Below are 18,408 nucleotides of genomic sequence, written 5' to 3'. Positions count from 1 at the left end.
TGCTGGTATGAATGAATGAATGAATAACTATCCACATACACTACATTTAAAGTTTGGGTAAAATACATTATAAACATTAATATTGTAAAATATTATAATTGAAAATAACAGTTTTCTATTATAGTGTTTAAAATGCAATTTGTTCCTGAAGCATCCAGTCTTCGGTATCACATTTCTGGAAAAAATATCCTTACTATTACTATTTAAACAGATGAAAACAGCTCCTTAATACTTTCAAGATTCTTTGACCAATAGAAAGTTTAAAAGAACAGCATTTATTTAAAAAGGAAATCTTTTGTAACATTATAAATGCCTTTATTGTCATTTTTGATCATTTCAGTGCTTACTTGCTAAATAAAAGTATTAATGTCTTTCAAAATAAATAATTAAGTAAAAGTACTCACCCCAAACCTTTCAACAATAGTATATTTCTGGCCTCATTCATAACCATCCTTTCAATTAATGGAGCCACATTGACTGAAGCATCTCACATCAAGTATGAAATATCCCCACTGATACTCTAAACTCTCCACTGGAAGTGAATAACTTCCGGTCAATCGTCTGTCACAAGCAGCTTGAGGATTGCGTCACTAGCAGTCTATTTTAAAGCTTTCAATTCAGGTAGCATTCAAAATCCGTCAATTTTTCAGCTGCTAACAGTTGTCCGTTTTATCAATAACAGATAAAGACGAAAGAAATAAGTACAAAAGGTAAAAACATGCCTGAAATGAGCCAGGCTGCTTTTCAAGCGTTTTTGAATATAAAGCAGCAATTCACGCCTGGGTCAAGTACTGATCCGGTGGGAGGGGAAAAGTTTTATTTCACTAGGTTGCATCACTAGATCAGTCTTTTTTGCTGTCAGAATCTGCACCAGCAAACACTAAATGCAACCATCAGTCTCTTTCAAGGTCTTACAGATAGCACACTATGTTTGATGGAGAGTGAACTGAAAGATGAAAGCTGTGAGAAGTTGAGCCAAATGTCTGCTGCTGTAGAATTTGACATTCTGGACACCACTCTCCCATCAGACCCTGCTGGATGTTTGTATTTGGCAGATAGAAACAGATAGAAGGTGCATTAAAGGAATAGTTCACCCAAAAATGAAAATTTGCTGAAATTTACTCACCCTCAGGCCATCCAAGATGTAGTTTGTTTCTTCATCAGAACAGATTTGGAAAAATTTGGCATTGCATCTTCTGCTCACGAATAGTTCCTCTAAACAAACAAACTCATCTACATCTTGGATGGCCTGAGGGTGAGTAAATTTCAGCAAATTTTCATTTTTGGGTGAACTACTACTTTAAAGAGAAGGATAGCACATGCATATTTACCCGTTCCTAGTTCAGTGTGCTCAAAGGAAGTGTGCTGGTTCTGATGGACCCACTCTCCGTTGCATTTAAAGAAGATCTGGAGGGCGGGCCTTGCACGACAACGTAGCTTGATGGGGTTGCTTTTGACAATGTATGCATCATCGGGCTCCTGCAGGAAGTGAGGCAGCGTTCCAGACATCGCTGAGAGACCATCACGTGACCCTGCAACAAAAATTCAGGAGTTATACGTCAGCTCTAGAAGAGAAGAGAAGCCGCTGCTTCATTTAACATGAAGCAAAAACGTCTAACCGGCCATATCCACTCGACTGACAGCTACCTATCTGCGAATTCTTATAATCAGACACATCAGCTAGGGCTCCCTGACAGCAAGCTTACTCACTTTTATAACTGGCCTGTCAATCACTTTGAAAAGCGCTCTCAGGTTGGATGGCGTTTTCAAACTAGTACCATATGAGCTGGTGACACCGAGAGATAAAATGAAAACTGCCCTAAAGCAGCTGAAGGTGCTTGCAGATGATTCCAGCACCATGGACAGCAGCCATCAAACACGCAATAGTACAAACATTTTCAGAACCACGGACAGCTCCTCTGGGCTCTGTGGTTTCACATTAAATCAGACATTATATGAAGGTATTTGCTCTGTTCCTAAAACCAGTGAGCTGCTAATGGAGGCAACATTTTAAGGCAAAGCATAACGCTTGCCAATGCAAAGGCTGTTCCAAAAGATGGGTAACTTAATTACGCTGCCTCTGAAAATACCTTATGTTAGACTGTCCTAAGGCAGCACCACATGTGTACATGCATTCACTGTAATGCTCTCAGTTGAAATATAACCTGAAGATGGAGGATGATGTGATAAAAATGTTGAATATAAATACTCTTAGCAAACCCAGGGATGACAAATTGTAGGTTATTTTAAAAAGGAACATTTCTGATTTGTGTTGATGAGGGAGTACTTATAGCCTGTGGATAGGGCTGTGTATAAGACAAAAACGGTTGGAAAAAGGATTTGAAACAGGCACATAGTAATATGGAGGCACTGTGCAAAGTCACAGTTGTGCTTATGGGTATTTTTCAGCCACTATATGGTAATTATAGTTAATCCACAAAAGGCACATTTGCTTTGTGACAGTTGAGTCAGGATCTGTGAGCATTTGCTATCACAGCAAGAGCTGGACTAGACAGATTTTGTGGAATCCTGAGTAAAGCTCATATCATATCTATTTGATATGCAAAAAGAAAAAGACTGTTAGTCATATCAGGTCCATTAAATAATATTAAAGTTTATTATTTAAACTATGTACTATGCATTAGGAAATAAGTTAACTAAAAATGGATTAAAATTATTTAAAATTAATTTAAAAATGTAAAAAATTTTGAAATTTATTCAAATGAACTAAATGATTATTTTTTTTAATTTTTTTGTTGTTGTTAGTTTATATTAATTAATGTAGTCAACTAAGGTTAACACATGGAACCTTATTGTAAAGTGTTACCAATATATATATTTTTTTTATTTCCCATCTTTACATAATCATGATCGTGTTAAAATGAAACAAAAATTATATATAAAACAACCAAAACAAAAATAAATGTTTCCTGAAGTGTTTCTCTTCTCTCTCACACACAATTTTCTGTAAATCTCCACTGTATCTGTAAAATAAAGAATCAAAAGCCCAAAAATAAAATAAAAGTACTGTAAATATATAATAAACTAGCTATTAAAAAACAGAAAACTGTTCTGACTTGCCCCATGAAATCGACCACATACGGGCGTGAAATTTGGAGGAAGATTTAGGGTCTAAAAGTGTCTTGTGGATAAAAGAACCACACAAGAGTGACAGGAGCTGAAATATCCACAGTGATTCAAAGCACACAGTGATTTAAAGCACTCCTCTCCTTCGCTCTTCACATTTCTCTCGTGCTCACTCTCCATTTCTCTTTCTGTCACTGCATGTGTGTACAAAGACACACACACACACATACACAAACACAAACACTCTAAGACTCTCCCTCTCTAATAAAACTGTCACAGATGTAATTGCATGGGATATTTTGGAAACGATTTCCCCTGACTGAAATCTTAAGCATAATAGAGATTTCTGTTGACTTGTAATCCTTCCCCGGGAAACTTTACGTGTGTGTGTGCACAGGTGTGTTATCCTCTGGCAAACATACCTAATTCATCCTGATTAGAATGAATAGAGAAATGCCTGTGTGTGCCGATCACGTTGAGAAAATCACAGCCCTCGCGCCACCCCTCCTTCTCTCACTGTCTCTCTCACACTAGAGGACAATTTTATCATTCAAGTGTTTCTTTCATAGCTCAGTAGACTTAAAGTCAACATGCACTTTCCTAATATACACTCCTGGTCTTAATGTGAACATTTCATCAGTACATGTTATTTCCTTAAAAAAATTGTACCTTAGTAATCTGTTTCACTACTAAAATGACTTTCCCTTTAGGTTAATAATGTTGACCAAAAGTCAAATAAATACTTAACCTATTCTAAAATCATGTCAAAAGTTAAAGCATTATTTAATGATGGTTAACGTTGAATTCAAAACAAATTATGGCAATAACAGCAGCAGATGAAAAGTAACACCCTGGGTATTTGGCTCCACATCTAGGTCAGAAATTGGTTGTAGGCCATGTTCCAAGGTCATTCTTCATCGAAAGTAAACTCATATACATGCCTCTCCATTGTAGTATGGAATGCCCATTTTTCTCAATTCAATCAAGATGGAATTAATTTAAGCAATTTAAGTTTGGGGTCAGTATTTTTTCACACTTCTAATCAACAGGGATGCAGTAAATTGATCAAAAATTACAGCATTTTTGTCATAAATTGTTTTGTTTTTTTTCAAATAAATGCTGTTAAAAAGTTTAGCATTACATTTTTTGTTAAATAAATGTTTTAAAAGTTACAAAACTATATATATATATATATATATATATATATATATATATATATATATATATATATATAAATCTTAAAATCATCCTTTTTATTTTATTTTTGATCAAATAAACGCAGCCTTGGTGAGAATAAGAGATTTCCTTCAAAATGTCCATTTTTTTTTCTAATTCATTGAAGACCAAATGATTTGTAGATCACATAATTAAGATGGGCTTTGGTGATATCTGCATATTTTACTATTTGAATCTGTTATACGCATCCTTTGAAATATTACTGAAATTTATTTTGAAATATTAATATTGATAATAAAAGTATAAAATTAATATAATCATAGAAGGAAAATCTATTTTTTCTCTCAATTGAATTTCAATGCTGTCTAAAAGAAATAATTGAGAAATTAAAAGGATTCTGATGGCTCTCTCCATCTTCCTCCTCCATTCCTTTTTCGTTCCAGACATGCAAACAGAACACACATTATTTTCTATAAGAGAATTAATGGCACAGTGTCTTGTTTGTATCATCTTAAGCTTTGTGCTCATGGACACGATATGCTTGTTTTTAGAATGAACACTCCCACACACAGAGCACCAGGTAGGAGTGTGAACATTCATATTCACAAACACGCTCAAACATATTGGACCATGCATTTCCATACTGTAATGTGTGCTAATGCTATTTTTGCACGCCCACAAACAAATGTATTCACATTCACAAGCAAATACACAAATCGCAACAGGTTCAAACCCAAGCACACAAACAACCGCGCACATTTGGACTTGCACACCACATGCTTTTATCCAGCCACCATCACAGATGTTCAGGAGTGCTTGACATGATAGCAGTCTGATGAAAGTGAAAAATAGTCATCTGACTGAGCTGCAGATGAAAGGAAAGAGAGAAAGTGTTGGAGGGGAGGGAAAAAGAGTGAGAAAGAAGAAGAAAGTGCAAATGGGAACTGGTGGAAAGAGCTACTTTAGACTTGTTGTTTAACGTCGGACGTTGTTTATGCCAATTCTGTATGCAGAATGATTTATATAACTGCGGTTGAAGGGTGGACCATTTGTTCCTGACAGAAAATGAAGTTTATTACACTCATGCATGTTTTCTTTAGTAGTATGTTTGCTTTGAATTGCTGAAATTAATGAATTCAACAAAAGTCTGACTATCATTCTTAAAATTTAATCTACACAACATTATATTGTTGTGTCCAGTAAAATTACTGGCCAAATGGTGAATAATTTTTATTTACAATTGAATCAAATATTAAATTGCCTTTGGCACTTGTAGAATGTTCATTTTTGGTATATGGTTCTCTGGAGAATCAAAAGTTTTACTAAGTTTGTTATACAACAAATATGATGCAAGTCAAAATGGCTTGCCTGTGACATCAGACTGTATGTTGGTTTAAAACTTTTATTTTTAAGTGTCTTGCTGTCATGCATTTCAAGGAAACCTGGCAGTTTGTTTTTTGTGTTTGTTTCTCTCTGATGCTGTGTTTTTGTTACGTAGTGTTAGTTCTTGATAGAACTGAATAGAACAAAAGTGACCATGACATCCTAACGCAATCACGGCTCAGACACAATAACACCGTCCTGACTGCCTCTCTGAGGGGCTTTCGAGCTGTGTGTATGTGTGTGTGTGTGTGAGGAGAGAGAGAGAGAGGATGATTTCAGTGATTGAGCGTATGTGTGTTTTCCAAACCTCCCTGTATCAAGCGTTCTGACTGCTATTTAATGTGTCTCATTTGCATGAGTTGATAAAGCACCGATCTGGTCTCTTAATCCACAGTGTGACATGGCAGAAACGCCAAAATGGCTGGCCGCGTCCTCTCAATCCCCCCTCCGCTGTCAGGGCCGAGTCAGTTGCCACAGAGATGATATACGAGTGGCGGGCCACCCCGGCAACAACGGCGGACGCTAGATACATCTCACGCTACAGGAGCAAAACAAGATGTCACTGACAGTGGCTCTGAGCAATGAGTTTATCACACACACACCTGTCTGTCACACTGAGAGGTCTACATCACAAAACACACACACAAAATCCAAACATGCTAACCATTCTGACCTGCAAGTGATAAAGGAATCACGCTCTGATGGTTAGATTGAATCTAGTGTTTATGTCAAAACACAGGCATATTTTTGAGAGCAGATGCGACTAGTACATACCAGTATTGGAGAAGCTTTTTTAAAAGGGATAGTTTAACCAAAAAGGAAACTTCTGACATTAATTACTCACCCTCATCTCATTCCAAACCCTTAAAACCTTTGTTCATCTTTGGAACACAAATTAAGCTATTTGTTTATGAAATCCGAGAGCTTTCTGACCCTCCATAGACAGTTAAGATGATAAGACAATGAAGTCGTTATTTTTGTTTTCTTTGCGTACAAAAATCATTTTTGTAGCTTCATGAAATTAAGGTCGAACCACTGATGTCACATATTTTAACGTTGTCCTTATTACCTTTCTGGGCCTTGAACATGGTAGCTGCGTTGCTGTCTATGCAGGGTCGGAAAGCGCTCAGATTTCATCAAAAATATCTTAATTTGTTTTCCGAAGATGAACGAAGGTCTTGCAGGTTTGGAACATTAATTTGTTAGTAATTAATGACAGAATTTTCATTTTTGGGTGAACTATCCCCTTAAATTATAGCTTGCCAAGTTACTGTCAAAATGTAGATTACCACATTGAAGCTTTTTAATTTCTTTAAAATTATTTTTATTTATTTATTTATTTTTTTTATATAGCACATTAGAGCTGTATTTATCAGGTACAAAAACAATTAGGATGTCTATTAAGGTAACAGCAACAAACTTGCATACTTTAAAATAAAATAAAATTATATACATCATCTGAAATCTGAATAAATAAGCTTTCTATTGATGTATGGATTGTAATGATAGGACACTATACGGCCGAGATACAACTATTTGAAGATCTGTAATCTGAGGGTGCAAAAAAACTCAAAATATTGAGAAAATCGCCTTTAAAGTTGTCCAAATGAAGTTCTTAGCGATGCATATTACTGCTCAAAAATGAAATTTTGATATATTTCCAGCAGGAAATTTACAAAATATCTTCATGGAACATGATCTTTACTTAATGTCCTAACTATTTTTGGCATAAATTTTGTTTTTTTTATAATTTTGACCAATACAATGTATTTTTGGCTATTGCTACAAATATACCCCAGTGACTTAAGACTGGTTTTGTGGTCCAGGGTCACAAATAATAATAAAAAAATTAATTAAATTAAATTAAATAAATGTTGGTTAGGCTGAATATATTTTAAAACAACAAATTTTTATTCATTTTGAAAAATACAAAACAGATTCTTTCACTAGTCTCGCCCGTTTGGACCCCAGCTACAGTACAGTGAAAATATGAGCTTTGCACAATCCTCTGTTCTGAAAAGCCTTTGGAAAATGGTGCATAGCATGCATTTCAGACAGAAAGAGAGAGAAGTGCACCTTGGGATGTTTTGACAGACTGCTGGTACAGAGATAACGATAATGGCAGTTCTCAGCCAGGTGACGAACCCGCGTAACATACAGCTCACCTACTGCCTGAACAATAACACATGCCACATGCAGATCAGCCTCACACACACACACACACTTTTCAAATGTCAAAATATAAAATATTAAGAAAGATCACTTCATGCTATTTTTATAATCATTCTACAACAACAACACAAATTAAATAAATAATATGTCATTTTATGGAAAGAATGTTTATCACAAAGAAAGTAGGTATGGAATGACGTGTGTGAGTAAATGACAATTTTCATTTTTGGCTGAATTATACCTTGAAATGCTTCAGCTCTGCACTGTAGCATTCTGGGATTTCTGTAATTCTCTCATACTGCCTATTACAAGATTAAAGGATCTAACATGTGATTAGATAACACACATATACAGAGAGAGAGAGAGAGAGAGAGAGAGAGAAGCAGGAGATAGAGGTTTAGGTAATAAAGTGTGGAAGTAAAACAATAGATTGGTGTAAAATGACAGAATAATAATAAAAAAAAAAAAAGAGTTCATGTGATTGCGCTCCGAATTACTGCTGATGGGAAAATAAAGACGTCTCATAATACTTCGTTACAATAGCAGTCTGTCAGGGCCCAATAATCAAATGTTCACTGACTCTCAAAACAGCCAACACATACGAGATAGACAATTCAAAACTAAGAGACTGTTCTAATAGCTAGTGAGCTACCTATTGTACATAGGCCTCAATTTAAGGTGCACTTCCAACATGAATGCTATTCAGAAAGGTAAGACTCTAAAACATGATCGCTTCTTTCATCAAATTTTAAGGCAAAAAGCATTGCATGTAGAAATCATTCTTATATGCTGATTTGGTGCTTAAGAAACTCATATTATCAAAGTTGAAAACAGTTGTGCTGCTTAATATTTATGTCTGACCCTTTTTCTGAATTATTTGATGAATAGAAAGTTCAAAAGAACAGCATTTATTTAAAGAAATACATTTTGTAACATTGATCAGAAGTGACAGCAAAGATATTTGCAATATATTGCGTTCTCGAAAAAAGATCAGAAAAGATCTTACAGACCTCAAACTTTTCAATCGTAGTGTATATTTATGCCTATTAGAATATCACAGAATTTCTCTTGATGTGTCTGTATTAAAGTCAATGAGCTGAGTCTCTTGTAAATGACACACATAGCCATGCATATGCAGAGTGTTCCAAATGAGTCACTTACAGTATGAAGTTCATTTAATTTGCTGCTAGGACTGTTCACTAGGTTTAGAAACAGAGAGAGAGGGAAAGATACTGCAGTCTCTAAAGCCGATCATAAATATCATGACTAAGAATAAAACAGCTGTTAGTACATAAATTTACAAAGCAGAACTGTAATTACAGCACTGCTCAAAATTCAAATGCAGGGCCACAGTCGTTAGCTAATTAGTACAAACAAAACATCCTTAAGTAACATTGACATTTCAGAAAAGGTTAGGAAGTGTCGCTTTTGTGTGTGTACTTCCGTCGCTCTGAATATAATTAGAGAGAGTTTTGTAAGGGCCAACTCAGACAGTAGAATTAACACGAAGTTATGTTGAATTCCAGTCGCTTCTGATGTTGTCCCCTGTGATGCAGCTTAAATACTCTCACAAACTCTTAATGGACAGTCAAGGAAGAGTGATTATTAATATGACGTAATTTAATTACAAAATGTGTTTGATGGTTACATCAAACGGTGGAGCGAAACCACAAAAACTTCTGAGCGCATAAAAGTTTGCTAGGATGATGGTTCAAGGAAGTTGAGAAGTACACAGAAGAAACCTCCAATCATTCTCAGAGCACTTCAGATGGTTTGAAATTCCTTTGAAAGGATTCTTGGATGTGTGGAAGAGATTTAGTGAACAGACAGCGAGGGTCCTTCTGGAGTGCTCAAGATCGAAGACTTTCTCTTTTATTTTCATCCATCTCCAAAGAGCTTCACACTAAGTGATATTACTGAGAGTTGCTTCTTTTTCTAATCGCAGTCCCACGGGACCAAAGTTCCCGGGAAGCCCCAGAGCTCTGTTCATATATCTCTCTTTTGCTTTGAAAAAGAGAGCGAATCATTGCATTAGTTGTAATACTTGTTCTAGGCATGCAAAAAGCATCAGAAAAGAACAGCAGCCATCACCATGAAATATGTAAAACAAGTATATAATAAAGTACTGATGTAGGCAAGTACTCACACTAGGGATTACTCACAATAGACTTCATTTACACTAAATGCTATATTTGATTTTAATGCACAAGAAAATGGGAAATTGAAGGACAAATTGTTCAATATGCCAAACTGTTGTGCAATTTGTTTCTGTGTAAATCTGTTCATAAAAGTATTCTTATGTAAAAAATATACACAAATAGTCTACGAATTATTTATGAAACAATGAATTTTATTTATCAGACTACCTCTTTCCTTTAGCTTATGCTTGAATTAAACATGCAGTCGTTCGTCAATAGGGAGTACTAAACATGTAAAAATACAATAGAGTGAAGAGGAAAATGTTTTAGAGGAAACAAAGATTGTTCAAATTGCCAAAATTGCACATGGTAACTTTAAGTCCACTTGTTTGTTCTGTAATCTCTAAACTATAGTAAAAGCCTAAAAAGCATTGAAAATCAGAAACCAAGCTTTTAACCCAGACAAAAGCCTGAGTGCTGTGGAAAGTTTCATTCACTTCACTTAAAGCTGCAGCATGCAATTTATTCAATGTCAAAAATACTTTCTCCAATGCATTACATTACAAAAAAATTGACAGAAACTTTATCCAAAGTGACATACAAGGTTCAAATACATTTTTCCAGTATGCATTTTCCATAACATGCGTGACACCCTAGCATATGAGACACAGCAACATTGATTCAAACAATGAAGTTTGGGATCAGGAAGTTTTTTTTTTTTAAAGAAATTAATACTATCATTCGGCAAGTATGCATCGAATTGATCAAAAGTGACAAAGACTTCAACATTGTAAAGCGTTCTATTTCAAACAACTGCTGTTCTTTTGAACTTTCTATTCATCAAATCATCTTTACAGAACACAGAGAGTGGATATCTGCCCACTGAATCATGTGAGACAGATCTTCTCTTCTTTTTCTTCAAATATCGATGTTCTACACAGTATATATTGTGAACACATGTTTACTGTGCATACAGATACACACCAGCAGTTATTCAGCTCTAAGGACCAACAAAGAACAAGAAGAGCATAAATGAAGTGAGACTGAAAAGAAATGTGGATGGTGATCAAAGGAAAGATAAGAAGATATGGAAAGAAGAGAAGAGCAGTGCAAAGACAAGACTAGTGAAGTGAAGTGACATACTTCCAATTATGGTGACCCATACTCGGAATTCGTGCTCTGCATTTAACCCATCCAACGTGCACACACACAGCAGTGAACACACACACACCGTGAACACACACCCGGAGCAGTGGGCAGCCATTTATGCTGCGGCGCCCGGGGAGCAGTTGGGGGTTCGGTACCTTGCTCAAGGGCACCTCAGTCGTGGACATTCACTCCCCCCACCTACAATCCCTGCCGGCCCGAGACTCCAACCCAGAACCTTTGGATTACGAGTCCAACTCTCTAACCATTAGGCCACGACTTCCCCCCATTAGGCCACTAAGTGAGATGACAGAAGGGGACTGGAGAAGCCAAGGGAAGAAAACAAAGTAAAGCTAAGAAATGAGAGAAGATGTAAAAAAAAAGTGAAGAGAAGAGAAGAGAAGATAAGAGAACTATGAACAACCGAAAGGCTTTTCTGAGCTCTCGATGAGCATGACAGGCACATTAATCATGAATCACACTGAGCCGTGAGACACTGGAGAAATGGAGGGAGGAAAAGGAGAAGACAGAGAGACGGCTGCTTCCCGCACTCTGTCTCCAAACCTACATCTCTAGAAGCGTTTCCACGCAGAGCTGATTTTATGGGGTATATAGAGTTCAGACAACATCAGGATGAGTGTTCAGACGAAAACAAATCGCTTGGAAAGAGATTTCAAGAAAGCACCTTTACCATAAACCCACCCAAAATAACATCTTACGTCTCCACAGCATCAGTAAAAATTCATGAGCTTCATAAGTTATAAATAGACAGCTGATTCCTCATTTCTAAAACACTTTATGAATGCCTCCTTCCCAGACATCAAGAAGCAAGCGGCAAGAATCCACAACGAGAATCTAAACCACACGATAACCTCAAAACTTCACCTGTCCCAGGATGTCTTTTGCACGGTCCACTTCTACCGAAAAAGGAGCGACCCTTCATCCATTCGTTTTCTTTACACAAAACTCACTCTGACACGCTAGTTTTATGGAGTCTGACAGGGAGTCTCATTCTGTCAGTGTAATTAGCCTCTCCTCTCTCATTCAGACGCTGATCAGAGCCAAACATGGAGACAGGTGAAGGAAACTCAGCAGGAGAGAAGGAGGAAGATTAAGAGAAGAAGCAAAAGAGGGTGAGAGAAGAAGAAAGAATATAAAGAGAGAGAGATTGATCTGAAGCCCTACCGTGAGCCACAGCAGGGGGTATTACGGCTCGAGAGGAGAGTCTGAATGTACAGGGCTCTTGCAGACACACTGATGAAGTCTCTACACCATCTGTTCAAATATGCCACATGATATCAAAGAATCACAGGAGAATCATGACCAAAAGGCTATTGTAGACAAGTCTCCTCAGGAACCTGGAGAACTGGGTACTGAAAGGCTGTTTTTGCTAAATGAAGGTCGGATTCCAGATTCTTTTGCTCTAAAGGGAAGTCCCTTTGACTGCGTCCTGTGGCAAACATCTGTCTGAAATACGAAGACGCTGCATTCACTCCGTGTCTGTCTTCAGGATGTCTTAGATCCTTAGCCAAATCCCTATCTCCCCATCTCCCCGTCTTCAGGTGCTTAGTTAAAAGTGAATTGTGGGATTTCTGTACTATGAAATGAAAAATAATTTGATTTTATGTACACACCTTTGGCTAAGCTTATTTTGGACAAGAAACACTCATTTAGACAAATAGAGCCATGTGACTGAAATGTAAAGCATTTAATCACAGTTTACTTTGTTCATCATGCCACTCGTGACAAAACCACTTAAATAATCATTTGACAATCTTAAACACAACCATTATTGTAAAAAAACCCCCACTAAAACGCTATAATAAAAGTGCCCCTATTATGTATTTTTGAAAATTACAGTTCTAAGTGAATGAAACCATCCTGCAAAATTGTAAATCTGAAAGTGCACTGTGTATAAAGTTATTGTCTCTCAAAAGAAAGAGTTTACTCTGAATCATTGAAACGAGTCGTTTTTAAAACGAATCCCAAGGCATTTCATGTTGACATCGACATGAAACATTAGCATATTGCCCGCCCACTTGTTGGTCTGAATGAAAATGCAAATTCATTCTTTGCCACTATGTGCCTCTTTTGGAGCTGTAAAATAGCAGTTTCCCTGGTAACGATGTGTACAAAGCAGCACTGCGCTCACAAAATCTGCTTTATTAGGCATTACAGGCATGATTAAATGAAAATGAGCCCCAATCGGACCAATCACCGCAGATTAGCATCACGCAGAGGAGGGGTTTGGAAAAATTAATCTTTGAGTGAATCGTTTGGGAGTCGTTGAGCAAGTATGCATATTATAAGACAATGAAAGTGTTTTTTGACCGTGCATGCATGTCAACCTGTTGTTGGGAACTCCCAATACCAAAATATGAACCTTTCATTAACCATAATAGGGACACTTTCAGATGAAATAAAAACGCAACTGGGAAAAGCTGAATGTAATCAAGTTTGTCGTTCCTAAATCCAGAACTAAGCAAAATACTCACCACAAGTTAGTTTTTTATACATTATATATTATCAAGATGATAAAATTAACGCTGTTAAACATTTTTAAATAACATCAATTAGTGTGGTAACTTTAACATACTAATACTAAAATAAAATTGAAACAAAGTGGAACTAAAAACATTAGTAAAACGATGAGTGAAAAACTAAAAAAAAACCAAAAATGCATAAAAATGCATTTAAAACTACAATAGCCCTGAATGTCACAAACCTTGCAAAGGTTTCATCTTACAAGCATAAACTGTTTCAACCTTGTAAACAAGCACCACTGATAATGGTTTCCATACAGGTTTCCCAAAAAAAGCATTAGGAAACAGTTATTCGGATGTAGGTTTCAATGCTTGGCAAAACAGAAGAAATCAGCATTTTTATGAAAGGGAATGCTGATACATTTAAAAACCCTTAAATCTAAGTTGATCAATGTGTAACTCAAGAAACCACTCTACATCTTCTCAATATATAATCTGCAGGTGTGTGTTTTTTTTTTGCCATAATATATCCATAATGGCTGTTATTTTGAACACAATATGCAAGCCAATTCCATTCACTCTCCACTTTCAATATCTCAATTCATTCATTACAAAAACTCTTATCCACCAGGCAGAAAGGCTTGTAATTACAGCCTTTAAGTAAGTGGGAATCAGTTCTCCCTCTTTTTCTCTCCATCTCTCTCTGCTTACTCTGCTTGAACCAAATGGAGCCAATGTAAAGTGTATCTCCTCTTCTAGTCTCTCAATTGCATGCATAGCATTATTAAATTAACCTCAGAATATATTACAATCTCTCTTTCCAGTGCTCAGACAGCTTTAGGAGCAGAACAGATAAAATATACCTTAAATGTTGTCATTTTGTCATTTCATTAAAAATCTGGCAGCAGAGAGGAACTGAGTTCCATAAAAAAGTTAATATCCCTCAAAAAGAACGAAAGCGGATCGTTCTGGTGAATTTATTAATATCATTATTCTCCTGTCAGTGCACACATGTGGCATATGGAAAAATGTCACTCATAAAACTTGCACCTCTTACCTTTTTTTTTTCCCCAGAATCCATCATAGCCTGAGATAATCATTACAGCAAGGTGAGACAGAGCTTTTAACGACTCTTACAAAACTGAGAAATCACTAGCTGACACCCCACTGTCCTCTATAATGGAAGTTCGGTGTCTTCTGAGTACAGTTAAGGAAGTTACACCATGACGTGCAAACTGCTAAAACTGTAAAAGACTGACACACAATCTACACGATGCCGGTACCGAGATACAGGAACATCAATCAAGCGATTTGTCATCAGGAGCAACACATATGTCTCTTTAGACAGGAATTCATTTCAAATGTCTTTTTATTTTACATTAGCTATATGTCCCGTACAATGTAATCCTGGAAAAGTAACTTTTGATATTCATTTTTAAAAAATTCACAAAAATCTAACCTTTCATTGAATAATAAGAATTTAAAATGGGGGGAAATATCATTATGAAATAAATGTTTTTCTCTAATACACATTGGCCATAATTAACGGCACTCTTTTATTCAATACTTTTTGAAACCTCCATTTGCCAGTTTAACAGCTCTAAATTTTCTCCTGTAATGCCTGATGAGGTTAGAGAACACCTGACAAGAGATCAGAGACCATTCCTTCATCCAAAATCACTCCAGACCTTTTAGATTCCCAGCTCCATGTTGGTGCATTAGGACGATATAGACACACGTCCTCTTCCAGGCAGTTTCGTAACATTTTCTGTTGATTGGAAATTCTTAATTGCCCTGAAGGTGTAAATGGGAATTTTCACTGCTCTAGCTCTTTTCTTAAAGCCACTTCACTAATTTGTGAAGCTCAATTATCTTTTGCTGCACATCAGAAATATATTCTTTGGTTTTTCTCATTGTGATGGATGATTAAGGGAATTTGGGCTTTATTTCCCCTCCTATTTATATTTCTGTGAAACAAGAAGCCATGGCTGGATAATTTCATGTTCATAATCACCTTGGAGTGCTCAAAATTGTGAATATGAATGGGAATATACTTCAGAGATATTTTACTCATAAGAATTTCTAGGGGTTCCAATAATTGTATCCAACATGTATTTGAGAAAATATTTTTGTTTTTAAATTTTGTGAATTATTTAAATAAAAGATCAAAAGGATTAGCAATGCAGATTAATTTTCACAGCCTTCTTTGATCATATTTACCAAGGGTGCCGATATTTTTGGCCATGACTTTATGTATGTATGTATGTATGTATATTTTTAAATTACCTATTTTATTTTATTTTGCTATTACTTTTTATGACACATTTAAAAAAATTAAAAAATTACAATAATATAATATGATGTACATATTATCATGATGTTCATATTCAAAAACCACAGCATTTCCATAGTGCCATATCATAAAAACTAAACCACAGTACCTTTTTTTTGATGTCCCCTTTAAAAGGATTTCCAAATGTCTCTTTCTGAACATTATAAAATGATCTGTTACCATAAAAATAATATTGAATTCGAATTAAAAGGTCACAGTAATTGAACTACTATTACATGTAATTGTATTTATGCACAGTGATATTTTCTTCTTTCTGTGACGCCAGCTCTGGTCACTGCTGCCCAGCTGTGAAGTCTAAATGTCAGATTCAGAGACACGGATTAGAGGGGTTTAAAGCCACAGCTCTGTTTAATGGCTTCCTGTGAGAGCTGGAGGTTTTTTTTTTTTACTTGACATTTTTTTGCAAACGTTCATCATAAATATCTGTCAACAAATACCAGAGATGGGCATGTTTATGAGGTAGAAATGTGACTACTTCTGCCCAGATTTTCCTTTCCAACACATGGATTTTACATTTATGCATTTAGCAGACACTTTTATCCAAAGCGACTTACATTGGATTCAAGTTACAGTTTTTACATTTTATCAGCTCTTGCTTTCCCTGGAAATCGAACCCATGACCTTGGCGTTGCTAGCGCCATGCTCTACTATTTATGTATTATTATACTATTATACTGTTATTGTATACATGTGCTTTAGCCATTAGCATGACTAGTTTTCACTAGCATTGCACCTTTAGCTGCATTTCACAAAATCTAACATTAACAAAGAAAAAGGATTAAAATCCATGATTAAAAACACTTCAATAAGGGACAGATTGAAGCTAAGGAAGCAGCTCTTGACAACTGAGTCGGAAACTCTTTCCGCTGAGGAAACAGTCTGTATTAAATACATGAATGAGTGATAGTCTGCAGTATGTTCAGTAGAGCAGAATTCATATTCACTGAACTTCTGAACTCTGAAACACAGAGGGATACACACCCGCACACACGATGAATAAGCGCCAGATAACAATAAACCATCACTCATTGTCACAAAAGCACAATTCCCTATCATCAAAGGTATAAAATGTGTGTTTGAGTGTCTGTTTGTGTCCCCCCTCCCCCACCCATTCTGAAATATAAAGAACTAAGCTAACAAGCTAAGTGTAGTCTGTTTACTTTAGGTGAAAACCTACATTACCCATGGTTCTGCAAAAACAAAATCAGAGATCAGTATTTCAATATATTTTCTATAGATATAATTAACATATTTAAATCAACAGTTTTATATTTCTCCATTGTTTTTGATTTAATCGCAATGCTTCATAAGATTCCTTCCCTTGCTTAATTCTCAAATACTTTTTTGCTTCAAATCAAAGTTTGTAGTGTTGTGATACGTAGCTGGCTGATTTGGTTTACCAACAACTCCTTTAAAAAAAAATACTTTGGGAACCAAGGCCACTAAAAAGTTGATGGTCAGTTTATGAACAGTGTTGCACGTTCAGAATCATGGTTTCTAGCAGGATTCTGTTGCAAAAAAAGCTAACATGCATGACTCTTGGGTCAACTCCTTCATAAACAGCTGTTTTGCTGGTCAACATCATGGCTATACAAGATTCATCAGCTAGACATAACTAAACCAGGTTGGATAAGCATGTTGGTCTATTTTGCATTCAAATTTCTGGGAAATCCTGACTATTTTTCCCTTTTTTAAAGCTGTTTCGCCATCTGTGCTGCACTGTAGATCAATTACGCTCCATTAGCCAATCACAGCGCTCCCTATTGACCTCCTCTTCAAGGTCTTCTGACTATTATTTCTAGCTGATTTCCACTGAAATGACAGCCGTTTGGAGTGTTTCAGGCTTGGTTTCACCCATTTTACCCATGTAATGGAGCCATTTAATTTTAAGTGTTTGTACTAGTACAAACATATATGCACAAATGCTCACACGCTGCCTGTTCTTCCCTGACAACATCCCTCCATTGTTCCCCCAGTCACATGTGCTGTCTCTCTCCCAGAGGTGTAACCCTCATCCCTCTTCATTAGCCTGTAATGCTCACTAATCAGAGGTTATAACCTGTCCAACCTCTCAGTTGCACTCAGCATCAGGTCCAATAAAGTGCACATTAACACGATTCACCCTCCTCTGAATTCATCACTCTCTGCAAACGTCTGTCTCTCTTTCGAATACGAGGCTGGAAATAACATGAATGCACTTTCGGAGGTTTATTAAGAATTATAATGCAGAAAGCATGAATGAAAACATCCACAAATAATCCTTTCTTTTCCCTTATACTCAATTGGGTCTCTTAAAGCATGGTTCCTTTAAGGATACGACACACAAGTAGCCTATATTCAATCATTCTAATGAGGCTGTACATGCTCAGCATAAAAAAATGATGAATTATAGTTTCGGGCCTTAAGTGGAGAGTTTAAAAGTATTCATTAAGCAAAAATTTCATGTAATACATCAGTGCGGAGCCTAAAA

The 18,408-nt window shown here is 36.2% G+C and overlaps 1 protein-coding gene across 1 annotated transcript in view; it reads right to left on the bottom strand.

Moving 5' to 3' along the window:
• LOC306862670 (netrin receptor UNC5D-like) overlaps positions 1-18,408 on the bottom strand; it is a gene marked incomplete at its 5' end in the record, with an annotated part of 197,990 nt that overhangs the window by 68,834 nt on the left and 110,748 nt on the right. Inside the window, one exon of the mRNA XM_079405596.1 lies at positions 1,332-1,532. Within this exon, the coding sequence (XP_079261722.1) occupies positions 1,332-1,532 (201 nt within the window). The remainder of the gene's footprint in view (positions 1-1,331; positions 1,533-18,408) is intronic.

The sequence above is a fragment of the Barbus barbus genome (genome assembly GCF_936440315.1).
Source record: "Barbus barbus genome assembly, chromosome: 43".
NCBI classification, from domain to species: domain Eukaryota; kingdom Metazoa; phylum Chordata; class Actinopteri; order Cypriniformes; family Cyprinidae; genus Barbus; species Barbus barbus.
This window is presented reverse-complemented; position numbering and strand designations above follow the sequence as displayed.